At 49.1% G+C, this 19,275-nt stretch overlaps 8 protein-coding genes across 8 annotated transcripts; 4 read left to right on the forward strand and 4 right to left on the reverse strand.

Moving 5' to 3' along the window:
* Nucleotides 1-399: 399 nt before the first annotated feature.
* chl1 (DNA helicase) lies at nucleotides 400-3,207 on the forward strand (the record flags this gene model as incomplete). The annotated part of the gene is made up of 7 exons (XM_057223059.1): nucleotides 400-460; nucleotides 512-604; nucleotides 657-823; nucleotides 877-1,515; nucleotides 1,566-2,231; nucleotides 2,282-2,452; nucleotides 2,506-3,207. The coding sequence occupies 7 exons, from the start codon at nucleotides 400-402 to the stop codon at nucleotides 3,205-3,207; spliced, it is 2,499 nt and encodes an 832-aa protein (XP_057070280.1).
* Nucleotides 3,208-3,549: 342 nt separating this feature from the next.
* Nucleotides 3,550-4,320, forward strand: N7516_010341 (60S ribosomal protein uL15; the record flags this gene model as incomplete). The annotated part of the gene is made up of 3 exons (XM_057223060.1): nucleotides 3,550-3,581; nucleotides 3,715-3,913; nucleotides 4,102-4,320. The coding sequence occupies 3 exons, from the start codon at nucleotides 3,550-3,552 to the stop codon at nucleotides 4,318-4,320; spliced, it is 450 nt and encodes a 149-aa protein (XP_057070281.1).
* Nucleotides 4,321-4,859: 539 nt separating this feature from the next.
* N7516_010342 (uncharacterized protein) lies at nucleotides 4,860-6,006 on the reverse strand (the record flags this gene model as incomplete). The annotated part of the gene is made up of 2 exons (XM_057223061.1): nucleotides 4,860-5,581; nucleotides 5,634-6,006. 2 exons carry the CDS (start codon nucleotides 6,004-6,006, stop codon nucleotides 4,860-4,862), a joined length of 1,095 nt encoding a protein of 364 aa, XP_057070282.1.
* A 791-nt stretch (nucleotides 6,007-6,797) lies between these two features.
* Nucleotides 6,798-12,339, forward strand: pld3 (phospholipase D; the record flags this gene model as incomplete). Its single annotated transcript, XM_057223062.1, is given in 5 exon segments — nucleotides 6,798-7,169; nucleotides 7,181-10,984; nucleotides 11,013-12,148; nucleotides 12,212-12,280; nucleotides 12,333-12,339. 5 exon segments carry the CDS (start codon nucleotides 6,798-6,800, stop codon nucleotides 12,337-12,339), a joined length of 5,388 nt encoding a protein of 1,795 aa, XP_057070283.1.
* Nucleotides 12,340-12,716: 377 nt separating this feature from the next.
* N7516_010344 (M20 family dipeptidase) lies at nucleotides 12,717-14,499 on the reverse strand (the record flags this gene model as incomplete). Its single annotated transcript, XM_057223063.1, has 5 exons — nucleotides 12,717-12,904; nucleotides 12,961-14,078; nucleotides 14,127-14,194; nucleotides 14,260-14,291; nucleotides 14,342-14,499. 5 exons carry the CDS (start codon nucleotides 14,497-14,499, stop codon nucleotides 12,721-12,723), a joined length of 1,560 nt encoding a protein of 519 aa, XP_057070284.1. The 3' UTR covers nucleotides 12,717-12,720.
* Nucleotides 14,500-14,826: 327 nt separating this feature from the next.
* On the reverse strand, nucleotides 14,827-15,426 carry N7516_010345 (mitochondrial 54S ribosomal protein mL58; the record flags this gene model as incomplete). Its single annotated transcript, XM_057223064.1, has 1 exon — nucleotides 14,827-15,426. One exon carries the CDS (start codon nucleotides 15,424-15,426, stop codon nucleotides 14,827-14,829), a length of 600 nt encoding a protein of 199 aa, XP_057070285.1.
* A 478-nt stretch (nucleotides 15,427-15,904) lies between these two features.
* Nucleotides 15,905-16,825, forward strand: N7516_010346 (uncharacterized protein; the record flags this gene model as incomplete). The annotated part of the gene is made up of 1 exon (XM_057223065.1): nucleotides 15,905-16,825. The coding sequence occupies one exon, from the start codon at nucleotides 15,905-15,907 to the stop codon at nucleotides 16,823-16,825; it is 921 nt and encodes a 306-aa protein (XP_057070286.1).
* A 202-nt stretch (nucleotides 16,826-17,027) lies between these two features.
* On the reverse strand, nucleotides 17,028-19,013 carry N7516_010347 (cystathionine gamma-synthase; the record flags this gene model as incomplete). The annotated part of the gene is made up of 5 exons (XM_057223066.1): nucleotides 17,028-17,156; nucleotides 17,206-17,248; nucleotides 17,294-17,477; nucleotides 17,527-18,910; nucleotides 18,969-19,013. The coding sequence occupies 5 exons, from the start codon at nucleotides 19,011-19,013 to the stop codon at nucleotides 17,028-17,030; spliced, it is 1,785 nt and encodes a 594-aa protein (XP_057070287.1).
* Between the last annotated feature and the right edge of the window lie 262 nt (nucleotides 19,014-19,275).

Genomic DNA, 19,275 nt, shown 5'->3' on the forward strand with positions numbered 1-19,275 from the left:
ACCAAACATGCCCAGGTACCTAGGTACATGTAGTATAGAAGGTGTAACAGTGCTAGGGTGCAGAATAGTGGTATTACAGGGCCGTAGGCGGTCAGAGGGCATCAAAGTTATGGAAAGGCAGCCGTTTCTGGCATCAAAATCGGTCATTTTCGGCGTCAATTCCACCCCGTCCTCATATTCTACGTGTAATTCAGGTTTGTTTTGTTTTTGTTTTTTTTTTTCAACGTTCTCCTTTTCCCTTCTGTGTTTTTATCTTTTCCTTTTACCTTCCTTTACGAGACTATACAGAGTACTCCATACATATGTACCTCCTTTCTTACTGAATATCATCCCCATCCCCACCCACTAGTTATGGATTTCCATCATCCCTATACGCCATACGATATTCAACTACAATTTATGCAAGCCCTCTACACCTGCCTGGAAGATAGCAAGATCGCTGTATTTGAATCCCCCACTGGTAAGCTAGAACTACTTTTATTTTATTTTATTTTTCTAACATGTTATACAGGTACTGGAAAATCTCTAAGTTTAATCTGTGGTTCTTTGACCTGGCTTCGAGATCACAAGCGAAAGGCCTTCCAGGAAACCGTCGATGCAACATGTGGGTCCCAATGTGAAACATATGACTACATACCAACTGTCTGACATTCCAGGCGATGACGATGAGCCCGAGTGGATGATAGAACACGCCAAAAGGGAATCTAGGCGTGCTATTACCGAAAAGAGACAAGAATTTGAGGCCCGATTGGCCAAGATTCGACAAGAGGAAGAGCGTTTGAAACAGGCCCAGGACAGCGCAGACCGACCCCGTAAAAAGCAGGTATGTCTGTGTTCCCCAGTAAATGCAAGATCGTTATATTAACTAGAAAATAGCGACTTGACGACTCAGCACTGGAACTCGTTGACGATGACGATCAATTTGTTCTTGATGACTATGATAGCGACACAGACAATCAGAAAAAGCAGAATAACTCTGGGAATTCCGATGGTCTCTCTGCAAACACTTTAGCCTTGCTGGAACGGTTTCAAGGGAAATTTTCAACACAAAAGAAAGATGAAGAAGATGACGGAGATGACGGGATCAAGATCTTTTTTTGCTCAAGAACACATTCCCAGCTAAGCCAGTTTGCCGGTGAATTGCGACGGGTCGCCTTCCCATCTAGTATACCTAGCGATCTCGATCCAGAGAGCAAAAATGACCTCTCCAAACTTGAAGAGCGTGTGAAACACTTGTCGCTAGGGTCCAGAAAGAACCTGTGCATCAACCCCAAAGTCCGGGCCTTGGAGAACAACACCGCAATTAACGAAAGATGTTTGGATTTACAGCAAGCGGGTGTTGCAGCCGACAAGAAGTGTTCCTTTATTCCCTCCAAAGACGATGAGGCTCTGGCGCTTGAGTTCAGGGATCATGCTTTGGCGACAGTCAAAGACATCGAAGACATTGCCCAGGTTGGGAAAAAGCTCGGAATATGTCCCTACTATGCGTCTCGTCCAGTTATCAAACACAGCGAGGTCAGTTTCACCCAGTCACAGGTATAACTTCGGCTCTAATCCAAGTCTAGATCGTCACACTTCCATATCCCTTGTTGCTGCAAAGATCAGCTCGTGAGGCCCTCAATCTCTCCGTCAAAGGTCACATTGTCATCATCGATGAAGCCCACAACCTCATGGATGCAATAGCTGGCATTCATTCGGTAACTGTCTCACTAAGTCAATTACAGACCGCCATCGGGCAGTTGACAACATATGCCCGCAAGTTCAAGAACAGATTAAAAGGGAAGAATCGAAACTATGTTGCGCAAGTCATCCGGTTGGTGAGCTCTATTGCGGAGCATATGAAGTCCATCTCTCAGCAAAAAGGAGTACTGGAAGGCTCAGTGCAAACCTCAGATCTCATGGCTGGAAAGGGAGTTGACCAAATCAACCCTTACAAGCTCTCCAGATATCTGCAAGAGAGCAAGCTCGCCCGGAAAGTTGACGGCTATCTTGAATCCTCACAACAGACACAACCTGGTCGGCCCAAGGATAAAACAACAATGCCGGTTTTGTTTCATATTCAAAGCTTTCTTCTTCCTCTTATGAACCCCTCGGAAGAGGGGCGACTCTTCTTTCAGAAAAGTCAAGACGATGTTTTGTTGAAATACATGCTTCTTGACCCTACGAACCACTTTCGGGAAATTGCCGAAGACGCTAGGGCCGTCATTCTAGCCGGTGGCACTATGTCTCCTGTAAGTACGGCTCGTATTTTGATATCACAGCTCTCTAATGCTTTCAACAGATGTCAGATTATGTGAATCATTTGTTTTCGTATCTGCCCCCGGAACGACTAGGGGCATTCAGTTATGGCCACGTCATTCCAAAATCCAACTTGGTGGCGCAATCCTTGACTCAAGGACTGATGGGGAACGAATTTGATTTTACATATGAGGCACGAAATTCTGAAAAGATGGTATGTACCAAAGTCCATACGGCGGAAAGTCGTGTTATTTACGTATCAACTAGATCACCGATCTTGGGCGTACGATAGCAACCCTCTGTCAAGTCATCCCAGACGGGGTGGTCGCGTTCTTCCCCAGTTATGACTATCTCAGTCATGTTCTGAGCGTCTGGAAGAAGCCTATACCCAACGGGAACGGCCAAAGTACTCTGAATCTACTGGAACGAAAGAAGAAGATTCTCTACGAATCTCGTGAAGCAGTGACAACTACGGACGATTTGCTGCGAGAGTATACCGAAGCTGTTGAATCGGGATCAGGAGCCTTGCTTCTGTCTATCGTAGGTGGCAAGTTGTCAGAAGGCATTAATTTCTCCGACAAGCTAGGGCGAGGTGTCTTTATCATCGGCCTACCATTTCCTAATATCCGCAGCCCTGTATGGCAGGCCAAAATCCAGTACTTGGAGGAGAAAGCCTACAAACAGACGTCTGGGTCCGAGCCAGAACGAAAAGCAGCGGGCAAGGCAGTGGGCAGGGACTTTTACGAGAATTCATGCATGCGAGCAGTGAACCAGTGCATCGGTCGAGCCATCAGACACGTGAATGACTACGCTGCTATCATTATGATTGACCGCCGGTATGAGTCGCCACGGATCCAGCAAAAACTGCCTGGTTGGATTAGAGGAAGCTTGGTCCCAGCACCTCCTACGCGGGCGGCTCAGATGACTGTGCAAAGACTTTCAAAATTCTTCGCTGAAAAAGGGCGATAGCGAGATATGCACTGTAATAAAAAAATACAATTTTTTTTTATAAAAAAGAAAAACCCCTACAAATGATACAGCAACATTTGTTTTTCCCATAAAATCTGCACTCGTTGGATGCTTTGGCAGATGTAGCAAAAGCCCTAAGTTGTAAAATACTGGCAGAATTGAAGGAAGGCGGTGTATGTCACATATGACATAAGTTCTGACAAAGCCAGGGCTAGGGTTCCACGATCACGGGACAAGCGAATTTGTTAGCGCACACTCTAAGCCTGGATTTCAACATCCTGTAGACGGAACGATCCCTTCAACGCCAAACATCAACGGTCTTGTCACACCCCCGCCGACAAGATGCCTACCCGTTTCTCGAACACCCGGAAGCAGTGAGTCGACACCCTTTCCTGTGCCGTCTGAATCGAATTCTTTTCTCGTCGATCGCGACCAGAAGAGCCAAATTCGTCATAGCCCAGTCGCAATATCACACCAACATATCACTAACCTCTCATTCTCTCGCAGCCGCGGCCATGTGTCTGCCGGTTACGGTCGTGTCGGCAAGCACCGCAAGTCCCCCGGTGGTCGCGGTATGGCCGGTGGTCAACACCACCACCGTACCAACATCGACAAGTTCCACCCCGGTTACTTCGGTAAGGTTGGTATGCGTTACTTCCACAAGACCAACCAGCAGTTCTGGAAGCCCACCATCAACGTCGATAAGGTACGTTACATCTACATCTTGCGAGTCGATTCGGATATGAGGAAGAAATTGTGGATTGGTCTGGAGGCGGAAGTGCGCAAATGGCGACAATATGCAAAGAGCAGGGAGGCCAATCGACAACAATATGAAAAATTACGGGAATTTGATTGAGAAGGACAATTATCGCTAACTTGCGACTTTTTTCACAGCTCTGGTCCCTCGTCCCCGCCGAGCAGCGTGACGCCTACCTGAGCGGCCAGAAGACCGATGTCGCCCCCGTCATCGACCTCCTGCCCCTCGGCTACTCCAAGGTTCTTGGAAAGGGCCGTCTCCCCCAGATTCCCGTCGTCATCCGTGCCCGCTACGTCAGCCGTGACGCCGAGGAGAAGATCAAGGCCGCCGGTGGTGTTGTTGAGCTCGTCGCATAAGCGTTGATTCGTCGAGAAATTTCTGGGAAGGCGGGTGAATAGGGGCAATTTGAAGCCCTAGCTGTGTTCGTTCGCCAACATGGAGGACGATCGGAACTCAAAATGAGATCTGCCCGAACCGAAACCAAGTCGGTTCGGGCGGTCGAAAATAAAAAGGGTTTTTTTGTATGCAATCAGCATAGCATATGGCCTCCGAATGCCCTTACGATTTCATCAGTGTGTTAAACAAATACCATAAGGAGGATTTTTTTCAACTGTTGTTCATGTCCATTATCATGATTGGAGGGCAGAGTGTTGGTTCTGAAATCCTGAACCACGCTCGTGTAGGATGACTGAGGCTACCTTGTTGGGACCTGAAAAGGCTTCCCAAGGTTATTGCACAGGTTCGCTGTTTAAAAGCTACGGTCATCTTCGTAGATTTTGGGGTCTATTCCAATCTGTCCGATTACGGTTGCAAAACTGCCGAACTGATAGGTCCGATCATATCACATCTAATTTCATTCTATGTAGACATCGAAACGTTCACCATAGCCTAGTGCTCAAATCTTCGACTCTCGCACCGAACCCCGTCGACCCGCCTTATCGGGACCGGCGGCCAATGTCTCACTGATAAACCGAACAGCCTCATCGGCCATCTTAGGAGTGACCTCATGGCCCGCCTCCCGGTCAATGATATCTTCAAAAGACACCGCACCATCGCCGAACCACCCATCGGACGAGATAGTCTGCTTGAACCAGTCGAGGAACAGCTCTCCACGATGATAGGGAACAAGCTTGTCCTTGCCACCGGACAGATTCAAAATGCGCTTGCCAGCCAAGGTACGAGTCAGAATTGGCCGAAGCACCTGCTGCTCACTTTCTGAAGGCTGAGGCAACGGGCCTTTGCGCAAAGGACCAGTCGATGGCCCACAATCCACATGCTGCAGCATCATACCGGCGGGATCATATCGGTTGACGGTCTCTAGGAAAGAAGTCGGCAAGGCTTCTGAGCCAAGGACCTCCGCGCCAGGCGGGTCACTCTTAGTCCATGATAGTAGCTTCGAAAGCCGTGCGCGGTCTGCCATCAGATTGATATAGTCCGGACAACCGATGATGACAACCCCGGCGCTGACTCGAGGCTCGTGCAAAAGACAGCTCCATGCTGCGTGCCCGCCTAATGAGACTCCCAGAACTAAGTTCTCGGTGATCTTATGCTCACCACTGGGGAATGTGTAGGATGGAAGGTAGTCCATGAGCACCGATGTATCTCTTGCAGTGCCCTCTAGCTAGAGTTAGCATATCGTATCTTATTTTTACAAGTCTGTTTTACTCACGGAAGATGGAGAACATATCCTGGGCATGTCGAGGGTTTCCCTTTTTCCAAGACTCATTGGCAAGAGGGTTGACCGTCCGGGTACCATGGTTTCGCTGGTCGAACGAGACAGCAATCAGACCTTTGGCCGAGGGGGTGTCCTGGTTTCTAGTATTCCAGTCGGTGATGGCGGAATTGGCAATGCCAGTCATACGCTCCTGAGTGGCTAATCTGGGGTGAAGAAGCCATAGACATGCGACCTCTGAGGCCTCTTTGCGAAGCTCTTCCAGTCCAAAGACCGTTACTGAGATACCAGCAATTGCGTAGACCTTCTGGGAGATGGCGGCTGGTATGGGCCTGTCTGGATCATTCAAGGAATTTAATGGATCAGTCATGGTGGTTGAACAGATATGAAGAACACACACAAGGTATAAGGTGAAATATGTTGAAGAGAGGTGGGTTAGTTAGATAGCGGGAAATTATCTCCAGGCAACTCGGGTATATACTAGACCTAAGCCGAGGCCTTCGCTTTATATAACTACGTAGGCATAGTTACTAGTTCTGACTATTACGAAGTACTTGTGTATTTTTTTATATTTTTTTATATTTCTCTATATTCATATTGTCTCTTTTCTAAAAAACAAAACTTATATATATTTGAATTCTACTTTGCTACTTACTCCAAGGTCCTCCAATTTGAGACCATAGATGGACGATTTTACTTCATATTAAAGAAGAAACCCCCTTTTAAAATTACTCAATTTAATCCAATAGTTCATATTCTATACTCCATACTAGATACTATACATAGAGATGTACTATCTAGTACTCCATACTCCGTAGATACTCCACTAATAGCATGCGTAAAAAAGTACCACGTTAACCCCCTTTTTTTTCAAACTGACCGCCCGCATCTTCTCCAGTCGGAGAACAGTTGGGAAACTCCACTCTAAACCAATTTAGCTATGCTCCTTTTTAATGTCAACACACGTTCTTTAACCTCTTTTTTATAACTGGATTTTTCTTGTTTTCTTATTTTCTTGTGTTGGAATTCTAGAGAGGACAATGATTATTACATAGTCATCCTTGACAGTGTATTGAGTATGTACAAAGTAGAAGTGGTTGAACTCCCCTCCCCCGTGAACTACAACTGATAATCATCATGCATTAGTTCCAGAATCCAAATATGTCGGCCTCTTCAATCCACAAGGATGTGGAAACTGGTTCATTGAAGGTCGACACCAAGAAGCAAGAGCCTCCTTTGGCTTCAAACATATCAAAATTGGCATCCCCGTTGCCTTCTCCCACAGAATCCAAGAAACCGGCCTCGATCAAGCAGACCCAACCTACCCAGCCTGCAGACGATCATGAAACAGGTGGAATACTAGGCGACAAGGAAAATGCACGTCCATCATCCTTGAAACAGGGCTCACCCAGGGGCAGGTCATCCCTGAGCACGCGACCACCAAACCGGTCAACCGAGGATCACCAACCATGGAGTCGCCATCAACGCCAGTCGTCTAACCCCGGAATGTCTCCTCCATCCCGTGCCCAAAGTGTACAATTCAGGGATACAGACACAGAGGTCCCCGATGCATCCCATTCCCGGTCGCAATCTCGACCCCCTCTCGACCCGTCTCCCAACATGGCGATGATGATGATCAGGGTGCCAAAGGAAAGCAGTCGTTGTTTGGCAAGCTGAAACTACTTGCTACTGCACCAAACTTTGCGTCACACTCACGGTCTCCCAGCGGCGCAAGTACGGACTTCCGCCCAGCACCGGGCGATATAGCAGCTACCCCGGGGTCGGAAAGGGGAGAATTCCGCTTCCCGGAGCCTCTAGAAGAAGAGGGTAGTGAAATCGATGCGGATGCGGAAGAGAGTGGCGCCGAGGAACGTGATCCTCGTGAAAAGAGAAAAACGCAACGGCGAAAGAAGCAATGGGAGGAAGAAGCTGGCTCCAACACCGCCCCTACAACGCCCAAAACAACGCGCAGACCATCTTTCCACTTCTCATCCTCCTTCGCACCTTTCGAGAACTATCGCACTAATTTGTTCCCCCGAAGAGCAAGCACCACAGACTTCACACCTCAACAGCGCGAAGGTGTTTCCGAAGACGAAGGCCGTGAGAGGCTCAGCCGGCGGATGAGGAGCCGCCCATGGGCAAATACTCGGGTGGCCAGCTACACTGACCGCGTAGATGGCAATCAGGACGAACAGCGCCCGAGCAACTTGAGGCGATTGACCGGGTTTGCCGGACCGTCTGGAAACGATGAAAGCCTAACGGCGAGCTGGAGACGCCATCGAACCGAGCGAGGCACAAGTGCCAGTGCCCAGCGATGGAAGCAAATCAAAGCTGGTCTGAAACTTATAGGACAGCGACGAAAGCCAGAGCACACAGTGGACAATAAAAAATCCGCAGAATTGCTTGCTGAACTCGCTTCAGCCGTGCCTGCTGCGCTTATACTGGCCAGCGCATTCCAACGAGATGAGCATGGCAGCAGAAGAATTCCGATTCTTTTGGAGCAATTGAAGGTTCGTGTCACGGACAGCCGGATTGATTCCCACTCTGGTGATCGTCATCTGGTCTTCCGAATTGAAATGGAGTACGGGAGTGGGATGACTCGCATGAAATGGATCATCTTCCGCACGTTAAGAGACTTTGCCAATCTGCATCTCAAGTATAAGCTTCATTTGGGAACTCAGAAGTACATCCAGCTTCGCACGAGTGAAAACAGTCCAAGTCTCCCTCGATTTCCTAGAAGTGCCTTCCCCTACATGCGAGGTGTGCGAGGCCTTGAAAGTGAATTCGAGGATGAAGATGAAGAAGGTGGCTACGAGACTGGTGCGGAGGGGATGAGTGGTACAGAGAGGCCTCCGACAAAGAAAAAGCAGAATCAACAACCACACCAGCGTCGGGCCTCTGGTCCGCTTGTTCGAAGAAAGTCCAGCATCACAAATCAAGAAGGAGACTCAGCCGCAGGACCTTCATCCGCCCACGAAGGTGTGTCGGGAGCTAAGAAAGAGACATACCCTGGGAAGCAGCGAAAGAAGCTTGAGGTCTATCTGCAAAAGATGATCAGGTTCCTGATCTTTAGGGCTGACAGCAATCGCCTATGCAAATTCTTGGAACTGTCCGCTCTCGGTGTCCGTCTGGCCGCAGAGGGCAGTTATCACGGCAAGGAAGGATTCCTGATAATCCAGTCCTCCAAGGGTCTTGATTTCCGAAAGGCGCTTACCCCGTCTTTGGTCAAAAAGCGCCATTCGCCCAAGTGGTTTTTGGTCAGACACAGCTATGTAGTCTGCGTGGACTCTCCCGAGGAGATGAATATTTATGATGTCTTCTTGGTGGATGCCCATTTCAAGATTCAGACACCGAAGCTTAGTCTTCGCAAGCAAAATCCAAAGGATCTTGCCAAGTCTGCAAAGCAGTCTGCGAGACACCCTCAGCACCACACTCTTCGACTTGAGAACTCTGAACGCAAGCTCAAACTGCTGGCCCGGAATGAGCGTCAACTCCAGCAGTTTGAAGACTCAATCCGCTTCATGGTTGCCAATACTCCGTGGATGCGTCCCAACCGGTTCGATAGTTTCGCGCCTGTGCGACAAAACTGCTTTGCGCAGTGGCTGGTTGACGCACGAGATCACATGTGGGTTGTATCACGAGCAATCAACCAGGCAAAGGATGTCATTTATATCCATGACTGGTGGCTGAGTCCAGAGCTTTACATGCGTCGGCCTGCTGCCATCAGTCAGAAATGGCGATTGGACCGTCTCCTGCAACAAAAAGCTCGGGAGGGCGTCAAAGTCTTCGTGATCATGTATCGCAACATCAACTCCGCCATTCCCATTGATTCGGAGTATTCCAAGTTCTCTCTCCTTGATCTCCACCCCAACATCTTTGTTCAGCGATCACCGAATCAGTTCCGCCAAAACACTTTCTTCTGGGCGCACCACGAGAAGCTTTGTCTTATTGACCATACCATCGCATTTGTTGGAGGTATCGATCTGTGCTTTGGGCGTTGGGATACGCCTCAGCATCAGTTGACCGATGACAAGCCTACTGGCTTTGAAACGACCGATGGTCCAAAGGATGCAGATCATTGTCAACTCTGGCCGGGCAAGGACTACTCCAATCCTAGAATCCAAGATTTCTATGACCTCGATAAGCCGTACGAGGAGATGTATGATCGCAATGTTGTGCCCCGGATGCCATGGCATGACATTTCCATGCATGTCGTGGGCCAGCCTGCTCGGGATCTTACTCGTCATTTCGTACAACGCTGGAACTACATTCTTCGCCAGCGAAAGCCCACGCGGCCGACGCCCTTCCTGTTGCCGCCACCCGATTTCAACCCCGCTGATTTGGAAGCTTTGGGTCTTGATGGAACTTGTGAGGTACAAATTCTCCGTTCTAGCAGCATGTGGTCGACGGGAACACCCGATGTTGTCGAGCACAGCATCATGAATGCCTATGTGAAGTTGATTGAGGAATCCGAGCATTTCGTCTATATCGAGAATCAGTTCTTCATCAGCACCTGCGAGATTGAGGGCCGGAAGATCGAGAACCTCATTGGAGATGCCCTAGTTGAACGTATTGTCCGAGCTGCCAAAAATGAGGAAGCATGGCGCGCCGTCATTGTCATCCCATTGATGCCAGGCTTCCAGAACACCGTGGACAGTGAAGGTGGAACAAGTGTTCGCCTTATCATGCAGTGTCAATACCGCAGTATCTGCCGTGGAGAGACATCTATTTTCGGCCGTCTTCGTGCTCTTGGAATCGAGCCAGAGGACTATATCCAGTTCTACAGTCTGCGAACTTGGGGCAAGATTGGGCCGCAAAAGGCACTGGTAACTGAGCAACTTTATATTCACGCCAAATGCATGGTCGTTGACGATCGTGCTGCTATTATTGGATCAGCAAACATCAACGAACGATCCATGTTGGGTTCACGTGATTCGGAGGTTGCATCTGTTGTGCGAGACACCGATATGATCATGTCGTCCATGAATGGCAAGCCATACCTTGTTGGTCGATTCCCACATACTTTGCGTATGCGTCTGATGAGAGAACATCTCGGAATTGATGTCGATGAACTCATGGAACATGACTTTGCTACTGAAGAAGAGCTACGCAAGATCCAGGTCGCAGAGGGGAATGAACAGCCAGTTGACAACCGAGAGCGAAGAAATTCGGCGTCCTCGGCTATCGAACGACAAGATGAAAGGGATATGGTGGAACGTCGGCATCGTGTCCAGGATGAGTTCCTTTCTCGCTCTGAGGACATGTATAGCTTCAACCATGATGTCGATTGGGAGCAGGGTGCTAATCCTAACCTCAAATCGAACCGTAAACTCACTGCCGACCCTCGCGTTACTGAAAACCCTGATCACAGGAAAGACGTGGAAGGGGGATGGCCCCGACCATCTGGCAGCCGCTGTTAGGGCTGGTCTAGCCGTTGGTCGTGATTCGGAGGTAGAGGCCAGTGGAAAGGAAGCCCTGCAATCATCCATCGCCCCTGAAGGGAAGGGTACTATTGAGCGGCCGAGGTCATCGCAGCAAAAGCCTCCTCAAACACCCTTGACCCGCAAGGACCGCAGACCTGGGTCATCGAGTGAGACCAATCCTAACTCCGAGATCAATGCGAATGCACCGCCACAAGGCCATGGAGTTAATGGATCGTCGAGCCGCGAGTCCGAGACTAGCGGTACCGGGTTGAACATTCCCAGGGAAGATAATGAAAGTCCTAAGCACAACCACCCGTCTGTTCCAGACCTCAAGCGTATCTTCATCGATAACGACTGCATGAGAGATCCGATCATCGATGGCTTCTACCTGGACACATGGCAAGCTGTCGCCGAGAAGAACACTAAAATTTACCGATCTGTGTTCCGCTGCATGCCCGACAGCGAGGTGAAGAACTGGAAGGAATATAAGGAGTATGCCACATATGGTGAGCGCTTTGCAGAGATGCAAAATCAGCAAGGCAATAAGCCAGCCCAGCCTCAACAGAAACAAAGTGGCCCTCCCCCAGCTGGTACTCCGGTCAGCTCTCCTATGTCGATCGCTTCTCAGATGTCTTTCATTACCCCAAGGGCCGAAGGACCGCAGGCAGACCCGAAGAGCCCCCAGACAATTGACGAAAAGGTTGGGTCTGGGAATGAGGCTGGTCGTACTCAGTCTGAGCAGCTAGCGAAGCAGGAGACATTATCGTCTATTGATGAGAAGGCCACACTCAAGACGGCGTCCGACCCGAACCTGTTAGCCAATGTTCCGAACGGGACCAGTGACGAGAATGGCGTCGCCGCCGGTGAGGACGTCGAGAAGTCACGAACAACCCCGGCTCATGTCGATTACTCTGAAGCTGTGAACCTGAATCTGAACTCGGCAAGTCAGTCCCGGAGACGTAGACGCAGAGCTACAACGATTGGCTCGAAGCGTGACCTCCATGGCACAGATGAGTACCTGGATAAGGGCCGCGCAGAGGACCTCCTTAATAACACTCAAGGCCATCTCATCATGTGGCCTTATGACTGGTCTGTTTCCACTTCGCTCCCATTAGACTTAATAACATATCCACTGACGAATTCTATTTACAGGCTCGAGAAAGAGGAGCAAGGTGGAAACTGGCTCTATGCTTTAGATCAGATCTCTCCTCTGGAGATCTAGTAAGTTGTCCCTCTTTATTGATTCCTGTACATGATACTAACAGATGTATAGCAACTAACCTCGAATTGCTTTTGCACTTGTCGGCGTCTTGCTCTTGATTTAATCGTTTGCTCGTGTTTTGTCTACTTGGTGTCTGCGTTGGAATTCTCGAGCGCCGCTACAGCGATTGATGCATTTTCATTTTTATAGATTTTCCTCGATGGTTCTTTGGCCAGTCATCCTTTGGAGTTGTCTGCGCTTCATGGGGATTTTTCATTGTGTCCCTTCCTGCCGAAGTAGCGCAATATAAGTAATTAACCGGTTTCGAACACGGGGATAGTATAGTTATTCTCCGCGTGATGAGCAAATAGATATATTATTCCAAGGTTATGGTGAAATAGCTTGTACTTTGGCAAAGACTGCAAAAACAGCAGATGAAAAATTGTATATATGATTATATCTATGAAGAGGTAGACTCTTCCGCAACATAGTGCAGGTAAGCCCCCAGCAGCTTGGTTCCCTCAATGTAGTTTCTCTTGTCAAGCTTCTCATTGACAGAGTGGGCAGCATCAGTCGAGCTTCCCATGGGGAGGAGCAAGACGTTCTTGCCGGTAGCCTGCTCGAAGGTCAATGTGACAGGAATACTATCAATGGTTAGCCGTGAAACTATCTTAGTGGGAAAACGGAGTCCGAGTCCTACCTTCCACCCTCGCGAGTCATATCAGGTTCGACTCCGAAGACTTGCTGAACAGCCTTGCCGGCGGCTGAGAAGTTCCAGTGCTTGGGGCTGGCGACCCACCACTTGCCATCGTGCTGCAGCCAAACATCCAAAGTGTTCTTCGTGTTCAGCTTGGCAAATTCGGCCTTGATATGATCAAAGACCAGCTTGTTTACATCTTCACTCTCCATGTTGGGCACGGTACGGATAGAGAATTTACCAATAACCTTGGCGGGAATCACTGTCTTGGCACCGGGGGCCGAGTAGGCACCCTCAACACCGTGGATGGACAGAGAGGGGTAACGCCATCTGGCCATCAGAGTACGTTCCTTGTTGGGATGGATACCGGTCTCAGCACCCAACGACTCGTGGAGGTTGTCCATAGTGTAGCTGATGTTGCCATAGAGAGTCTGCTCCTCCTCGGTCAGGGGAGCCACCAGATCCATGAGACCCGGAATCAGGATGTTACCCTGGGAGTCAACCAGCTTGGACAGTACGTTGACCAGATCAGTCATAGGCTCGTGGGCAGAGCCACCAAAGACACCACTGTGGAGGTCTTGAGCCGGGCCCGAAATGCTGATGGAGTAGTAGTTGCAGCCGCGCAGACCATAGGTGAGGCAGGGCTTCTCAGTGCCGAGCCAGTAGTTGTCAGAGATACAAACGGCGTCGGTATCCTTGAAGTACTTCTTGCTCTCAGCCTGAATGAAGTCATCCAGACCCTCAGATCCATACTCCTCCATTCCCTCGAAGCAGCACAACAAGTTAACGGGGAACTCGATACCAGCCTTGCGGTGGGCATCGATGACATTGAGCCAGCCCAGAACGGGACCCTTGTCATCGGTAGAACCACGGCCATACATCCGATCCTTCTCATCAATGGTCAATTCAAAGGGCTCGGTAGCCCAGCCGTCTTCCTTCAGAGCAGGTTGCACATCGTAGTGTCCGTAGACCAGAATGGTACGCTTGTTCTTATCGTTGCCGTATCTCGCAACCACCACGGGTGGCAGCTCGAGGTGCTCTTTGCCAGGCTGCTTGCCCAATGGACGTTGCTCGACCTCGGCTCCAAGAGCTGTGAGTTCGTCGGCAAGGAATTGTCCCATCTAGAAATATTAACCCCCTGAATTTGTAAGTCTATTGGCAAGACTTACGCGGACCACATCCGGTCGGTTCTCATCTTGTGCCGAGACAGATGGGATTGCAACCGCCTTCCGTAGACCTTTGACCAAAATCAGCGAGGACCTTGTGAGAAGTCGCAAAAAGCGAGAAACCAGTATTACATACGATCGATGAAATCGTTGGACGAGTCGTCGACCCTATTTGACTTGTTAGTTAAAGTCTCTTTGTAGAGAATCGCCATACTTACTGCTTGAAAAAGGGCTCTAAAGAGGGCGCCATTTTGGAATCACTGATATGGCCGTAGAAGAAACGACGAGGGGAGATAGAAGAACGAAGAGCTGGAGAAAATCGAGAGGAAAGAGGAGCAAGTCTGAAGGGAAGACAACGGAGGGGAAAGAGGGGCATTGCCGTCTTTGGCCTGAGGTAACCGACACAGAGAGAGAAAGGTGACTTCTTTCTTATCACGTAATCTTTCTTATTGGTGCGATGTGACTGGGGGCGGTTTTGATCTGAGACATCGACAGGATATATGTATAACTATGTTGTATATGATATATTTTATATGTTGTAGGCTAACTATACCCTGAAAATAGTATAATAGAAACATATTTGGTATGGAATACATCAACAATGCTACAAATAAGCTAGAATACATGGATTTTCTTTACAAAAACAAAAAAAAAAAAAAAAAAAGAACAGATCCTCTCTCTCCAAATGAGTTGGACCAGGTCACTATGCATCTCGTCCCCACGCCTCGCGCCGCAGTTGACGATCCTCTCTGGCCATGCGACGCTTGGGTCCCCATCGAGATTGCACCGCCTCCAAGATCCGGGCTTGGATCTCTCTCTTCTCCGGGCTTGCCTGGCAGACCATGGCAATAAAAACGGGTGAGCATTCAAAACGTTTGGCGAGCTTGTTTCGGCTCCAAGTCATAGGATCATTCTTGCGGAGATTGCGGATTTCTTCAATGTCTGAAGGGGTGAGGTGATATTTTCTTTCGGGCATAGACTTGTAAACACCGGGAAGATCGTCGGCATTGGGGGTCGTAGTGGAAGAAAGGATAGATGCTTTCCGAACATCATCGGCAGGCAAGAACTTGGATGGGGTGTGGTAGGCATTTGGAGCACTGGATGGCGGATTATGGATAATGTGATCATGACCCAGGTTGGACGGGTCAAACGAGGAGTCTGGCTTCACACGTAGTCGCTGCTTGGTTCGTCGGTATGAAGATTGGTTTCGTCGAAATCCTAGTGCCAATGAATCCGACAAGGAGGGAATAAGGAATGGCAATGTGAGAAATGGCCGCTTCGTCGCGGCAATGAAGGTCGCCATTGCTTCTGGTCAATTGGGGAAGGGGAATTGATCAGAAACTAGAGGAATAGAAAGGAAAGGGTTAGTAAATGTTCATAGATATTGCATATACTGGTATGACTGACCTAAAGGTAAGACCGAACTTGGAGTTTGAAAGGACTGGATGTGTTGGCATCTCTCGCGCTTCGCACCCGAACTTTTTCCCCTGGTCTCGTGACCCCCTTGGCCGGCGTGTATTTATCATACCGTATTTCAAAGTCCATATGTATCTAATACATCGGAAGTGTTTTCTCATCGTACCCAAACCAAAAGTACCAGATACAAGGCGTAATCTATTAGGGTAATACATAATCCCCCGGTTGGGAAACCCCGTCACCTGTCACCTGGTCTTCTCCCGTGTGTCTCTCAACCGATGTCATCACTGAGACTTTTACTAACTCCCATTTACTCGACTCTATTGACCATGGCTGTCGGATTTTGATAGTTTTATCATATTGCAATGTCGGACTATACAGCTCAGACAGATCAGAAGCCAAATGCTGCTGGAGCAAGCACACGAGCTCCGAAGCCTGCTGCTCTCACCTGGGACAAGAATCACATCGATGACTGCATATCACCCATGAGATCATCTGAAGCTCTGCGAACACCAAATTATGATTCGACTAAATACATGAGACACCCCTCGTCGCCCGAAAGCTCATCGTATCTGCCACCCCGTATACATTCCCCCGCCTCTCAGATATTCGAACGAGATGTGCAGGAAGATATAGTGTCAGGACAGGCGTCGCCTTCCATACCTGCGCATATTCGAACCGATAACTATATTCCACCTGTCTTAGAAGCATCATCGGCCGCGATCACAGATGATCGCCTCGATCCAGATTCGGTCGAAATTGTCACACATAGCCTACATCAGCCAGCGGGTGGCCTATCGGGGGAGCAATCGATGTCGTCCTCGGGTATCGATCATCTCTTGGGCCAGACTGAGGGAGATGAACTCTCGTCCAGTTATGGAGCACTGGACACGACAGATGTACGTCGACTGAGCTTCATTTCCTTTGCCGACGTTGTCAACGCCGAGCATGCAGAAACGCATGAAGCTCATCCTGGTGTAATATCTCGGGAGCGCCTAGGAGATCTCAACCAATCCCCGTCCCCATTGCGCTCTCCATCTTCTTCGCATGGACTTGGCACTTCGCCGCCAACAAGCATTGCGACCTCCTTCAGGGGGCTTGATATGTCTCCCACTCGGTTCCCTACTGCTAGTGCTACCCAAAGCCCAGTCGCTTCCAGTTTTGGGGGAGACCTCAATGTAGAGACCATGCGACAGGCTTTGAGAAAAACCGCCAGTGGAGACCTGGGCATCACAAGCCGGGCCGTGAGTACCATAGGGGATGACCTGCTAGATCGTACATTCTAGCAGGTCAAACTGCTTTTGTTTGGCGTTGGACAGTGATGGGCTCGGAGCAGGATCTCGTTTTCTTCATTGGTACAGTGTGATAAGCTATGGTAGTCTGCTTTATATCGTGACATATACTGCAATTTACGGATCTGGATATACTAAAAGAAAAGTCCGAGTCCTCGTCTGGTGCAGATGCCAACTTGGATTGAATTGTGGTAGACTATGCACTTGCCTGCCGAACACTTTGCACTGCATCCAGGGCCCATTGTACTCTGGAGCGCAGATCAGGTACCTCTTCTAATCCAACACTGATTCTCACTAGATCCGGATCGACATTGAAGGATCTCGCCTAACACATGTTAGTTATGGCCTGATCAACATACGAGTGGTGTACATACCCAGTCTAATTCGCCGTAATGAGCCAGGAGAACGTACGGAGAACTGAGAAGTTAGCAAAATCCAAGGTAGGGAGCCCTGCGTACTCACCCCAATGTAAAGTTGGTCCCAAGACTAGGTCCCTTCAAGACCTCGATGGTGTCGAAGAAGGCAATCGCCTCGGGTTGGGAGTGGAACGTGACAGAGAAGAGACCACCGTAACCACCATTGGGATTACGGAGACTATCATATAGTGGTCTCGTGGGACTGTATTTCGGGTAGTAAACATCTTTCACTGTGAAATTGTCAGTATAGCTCTCAATCCAAGGAAGTGAATCCCTTACCTAGGGGAGACTCCTTCAACATAGCTGTAATGTTCTCAGAGGTAGCATTGATCTGTTCAATGCGAGCAATAAAATCACGGCTGTTTCGCTCTAGGAAAACGGCATCCTCTGCCCAGTAGATATCTTCGTATTCCCGTTTATAAGTTTCCTTGATGGCAGCATAATACTGTGCGTGAGGGTTAAGCACGGCACTTCCTCCCATGACGTTGCTATCTCCACTGAAAATCTTGGTCAAGCTGCTGAGAACTATGTCTGACAGGGGCAAAACGTTGATGTTCACAAAGTTGCTGATGGTTTCGTCAACCACCACGGCAAACCCATACTGGTCCGCCAAAGCGCGAATCCGTTTGAGGTCCGGTGTTTTGAGAAGAGGGTTACCTGGTGCCTCAGTGAAAAGTCCAAGGAAACGCTCGCCAGCCTTCAGTCGAGATTCCAGATCATCCAGATCTTCTGAGGAGCCGTGGCCATAGAATACGCAACCTGGTCCCCACTTTTGGAGAATCTTCAATGTATCCGTGTAAGGGAAGCCGAAACAAATTGACGGTAAATCGCCTCTAGTAGCCAGCAAGGTCTGATGGGCGTTAAAGATGGCGTTCATTCCCGAAGGGTAAAGAAGGACATCCTCCTCAGAAATGCCGGCGACTCGACCTTCCGATGAAGCTGTCTCTAGGGCTTCGGGCAGTTCAACATCGGCTGTCAAGACACCCGCAATACGTTTGCGAACAGCCAGCTTTGCCTGATTGGCGAGAGAAGTGCTGAGGTTTCGACCAAACCGCTCCTCAATAAATTGAGCATAGTCTCGGCCGTCTTCATTGTTTGACTTGGGGAGAGATTCCCCAACAGAGCCCTTTCTCGCTCCACTGACGCTTTGGTATCTGCGGGGTCCCTTGCAAGGACGCTGGGAGATTGACTCCGCAGTCGCCATGCCCTTGTCTTCCACCAAAAACCCGTCCTCCAATGCCCTCAGGCAGAACTCACCTCGCCGACTGGAGATTCCATTGCCCGAGTGTTGCCATACCTGCTTGGTAATGGAGGCGTATTCCTTGGGATAAATGACACACGACAAGGAAGACGTCACTGTTGATCCGGCTTCGGTATGTGGGGATGGGATAAAGTTGACGATCCGTGTTTTGTATGCCTGCTCTGTGGGAATTCTGCTAAGCAGAAAGGAGCGACAGACGTGCGCTGCCTTGACTGATGCGAATAGGGTTGCCGATTCGAGGTTGGGGTTACCGACGCGGCGAACAATCTCCTGGGCGAGCTTTTGGATAATAGGATGAACGAAGAATCGGGGATAACCGCATTTCATCTTGCTTAAGACCCAATCTTCACCTTCTTCGTAGCCGACATTTTCCCGCCATGATGGAAGCGATACACTGACGGCCTTAAAAAATAAATGTTAGAAGAGTCATGGAGGGGTTGCGGGGAGTTTTAAACCATACATGGTCAGTGTTTGGAGGCACAGTTCCTCCACAAGCCTGCAACATTTTTCAATTTTGAAAAAGTAGAAATCAGAAGAAAATATGATCTATTCTATAAATATTTTGGTTTAGAATGAAGGAGAGAGAAATAAAAGAAAAGAAAAAACAAGAGACTTATAAAGTTGTAAATGATACCATTCCTCTCTCCACCTGCGATTTCGGCGATGGCTCCAGGTACCGGATAAATTACGGATGAGTCAGCCATACGGTATCAGATACAATACCGTTATCGCCGCAAAAAAAAAAATCTCGGCCTCTCCGACTAACA

Source organism: Penicillium verrucosum, assembly GCF_028828655.1.
Source record: "Penicillium verrucosum strain IBT 35672 chromosome Unknown utg000004l_segment0_segment0, whole genome shotgun sequence".
Lineage (NCBI taxonomy): Eukaryota > Fungi > Ascomycota > Eurotiomycetes > Eurotiales > Aspergillaceae > Penicillium > Penicillium verrucosum.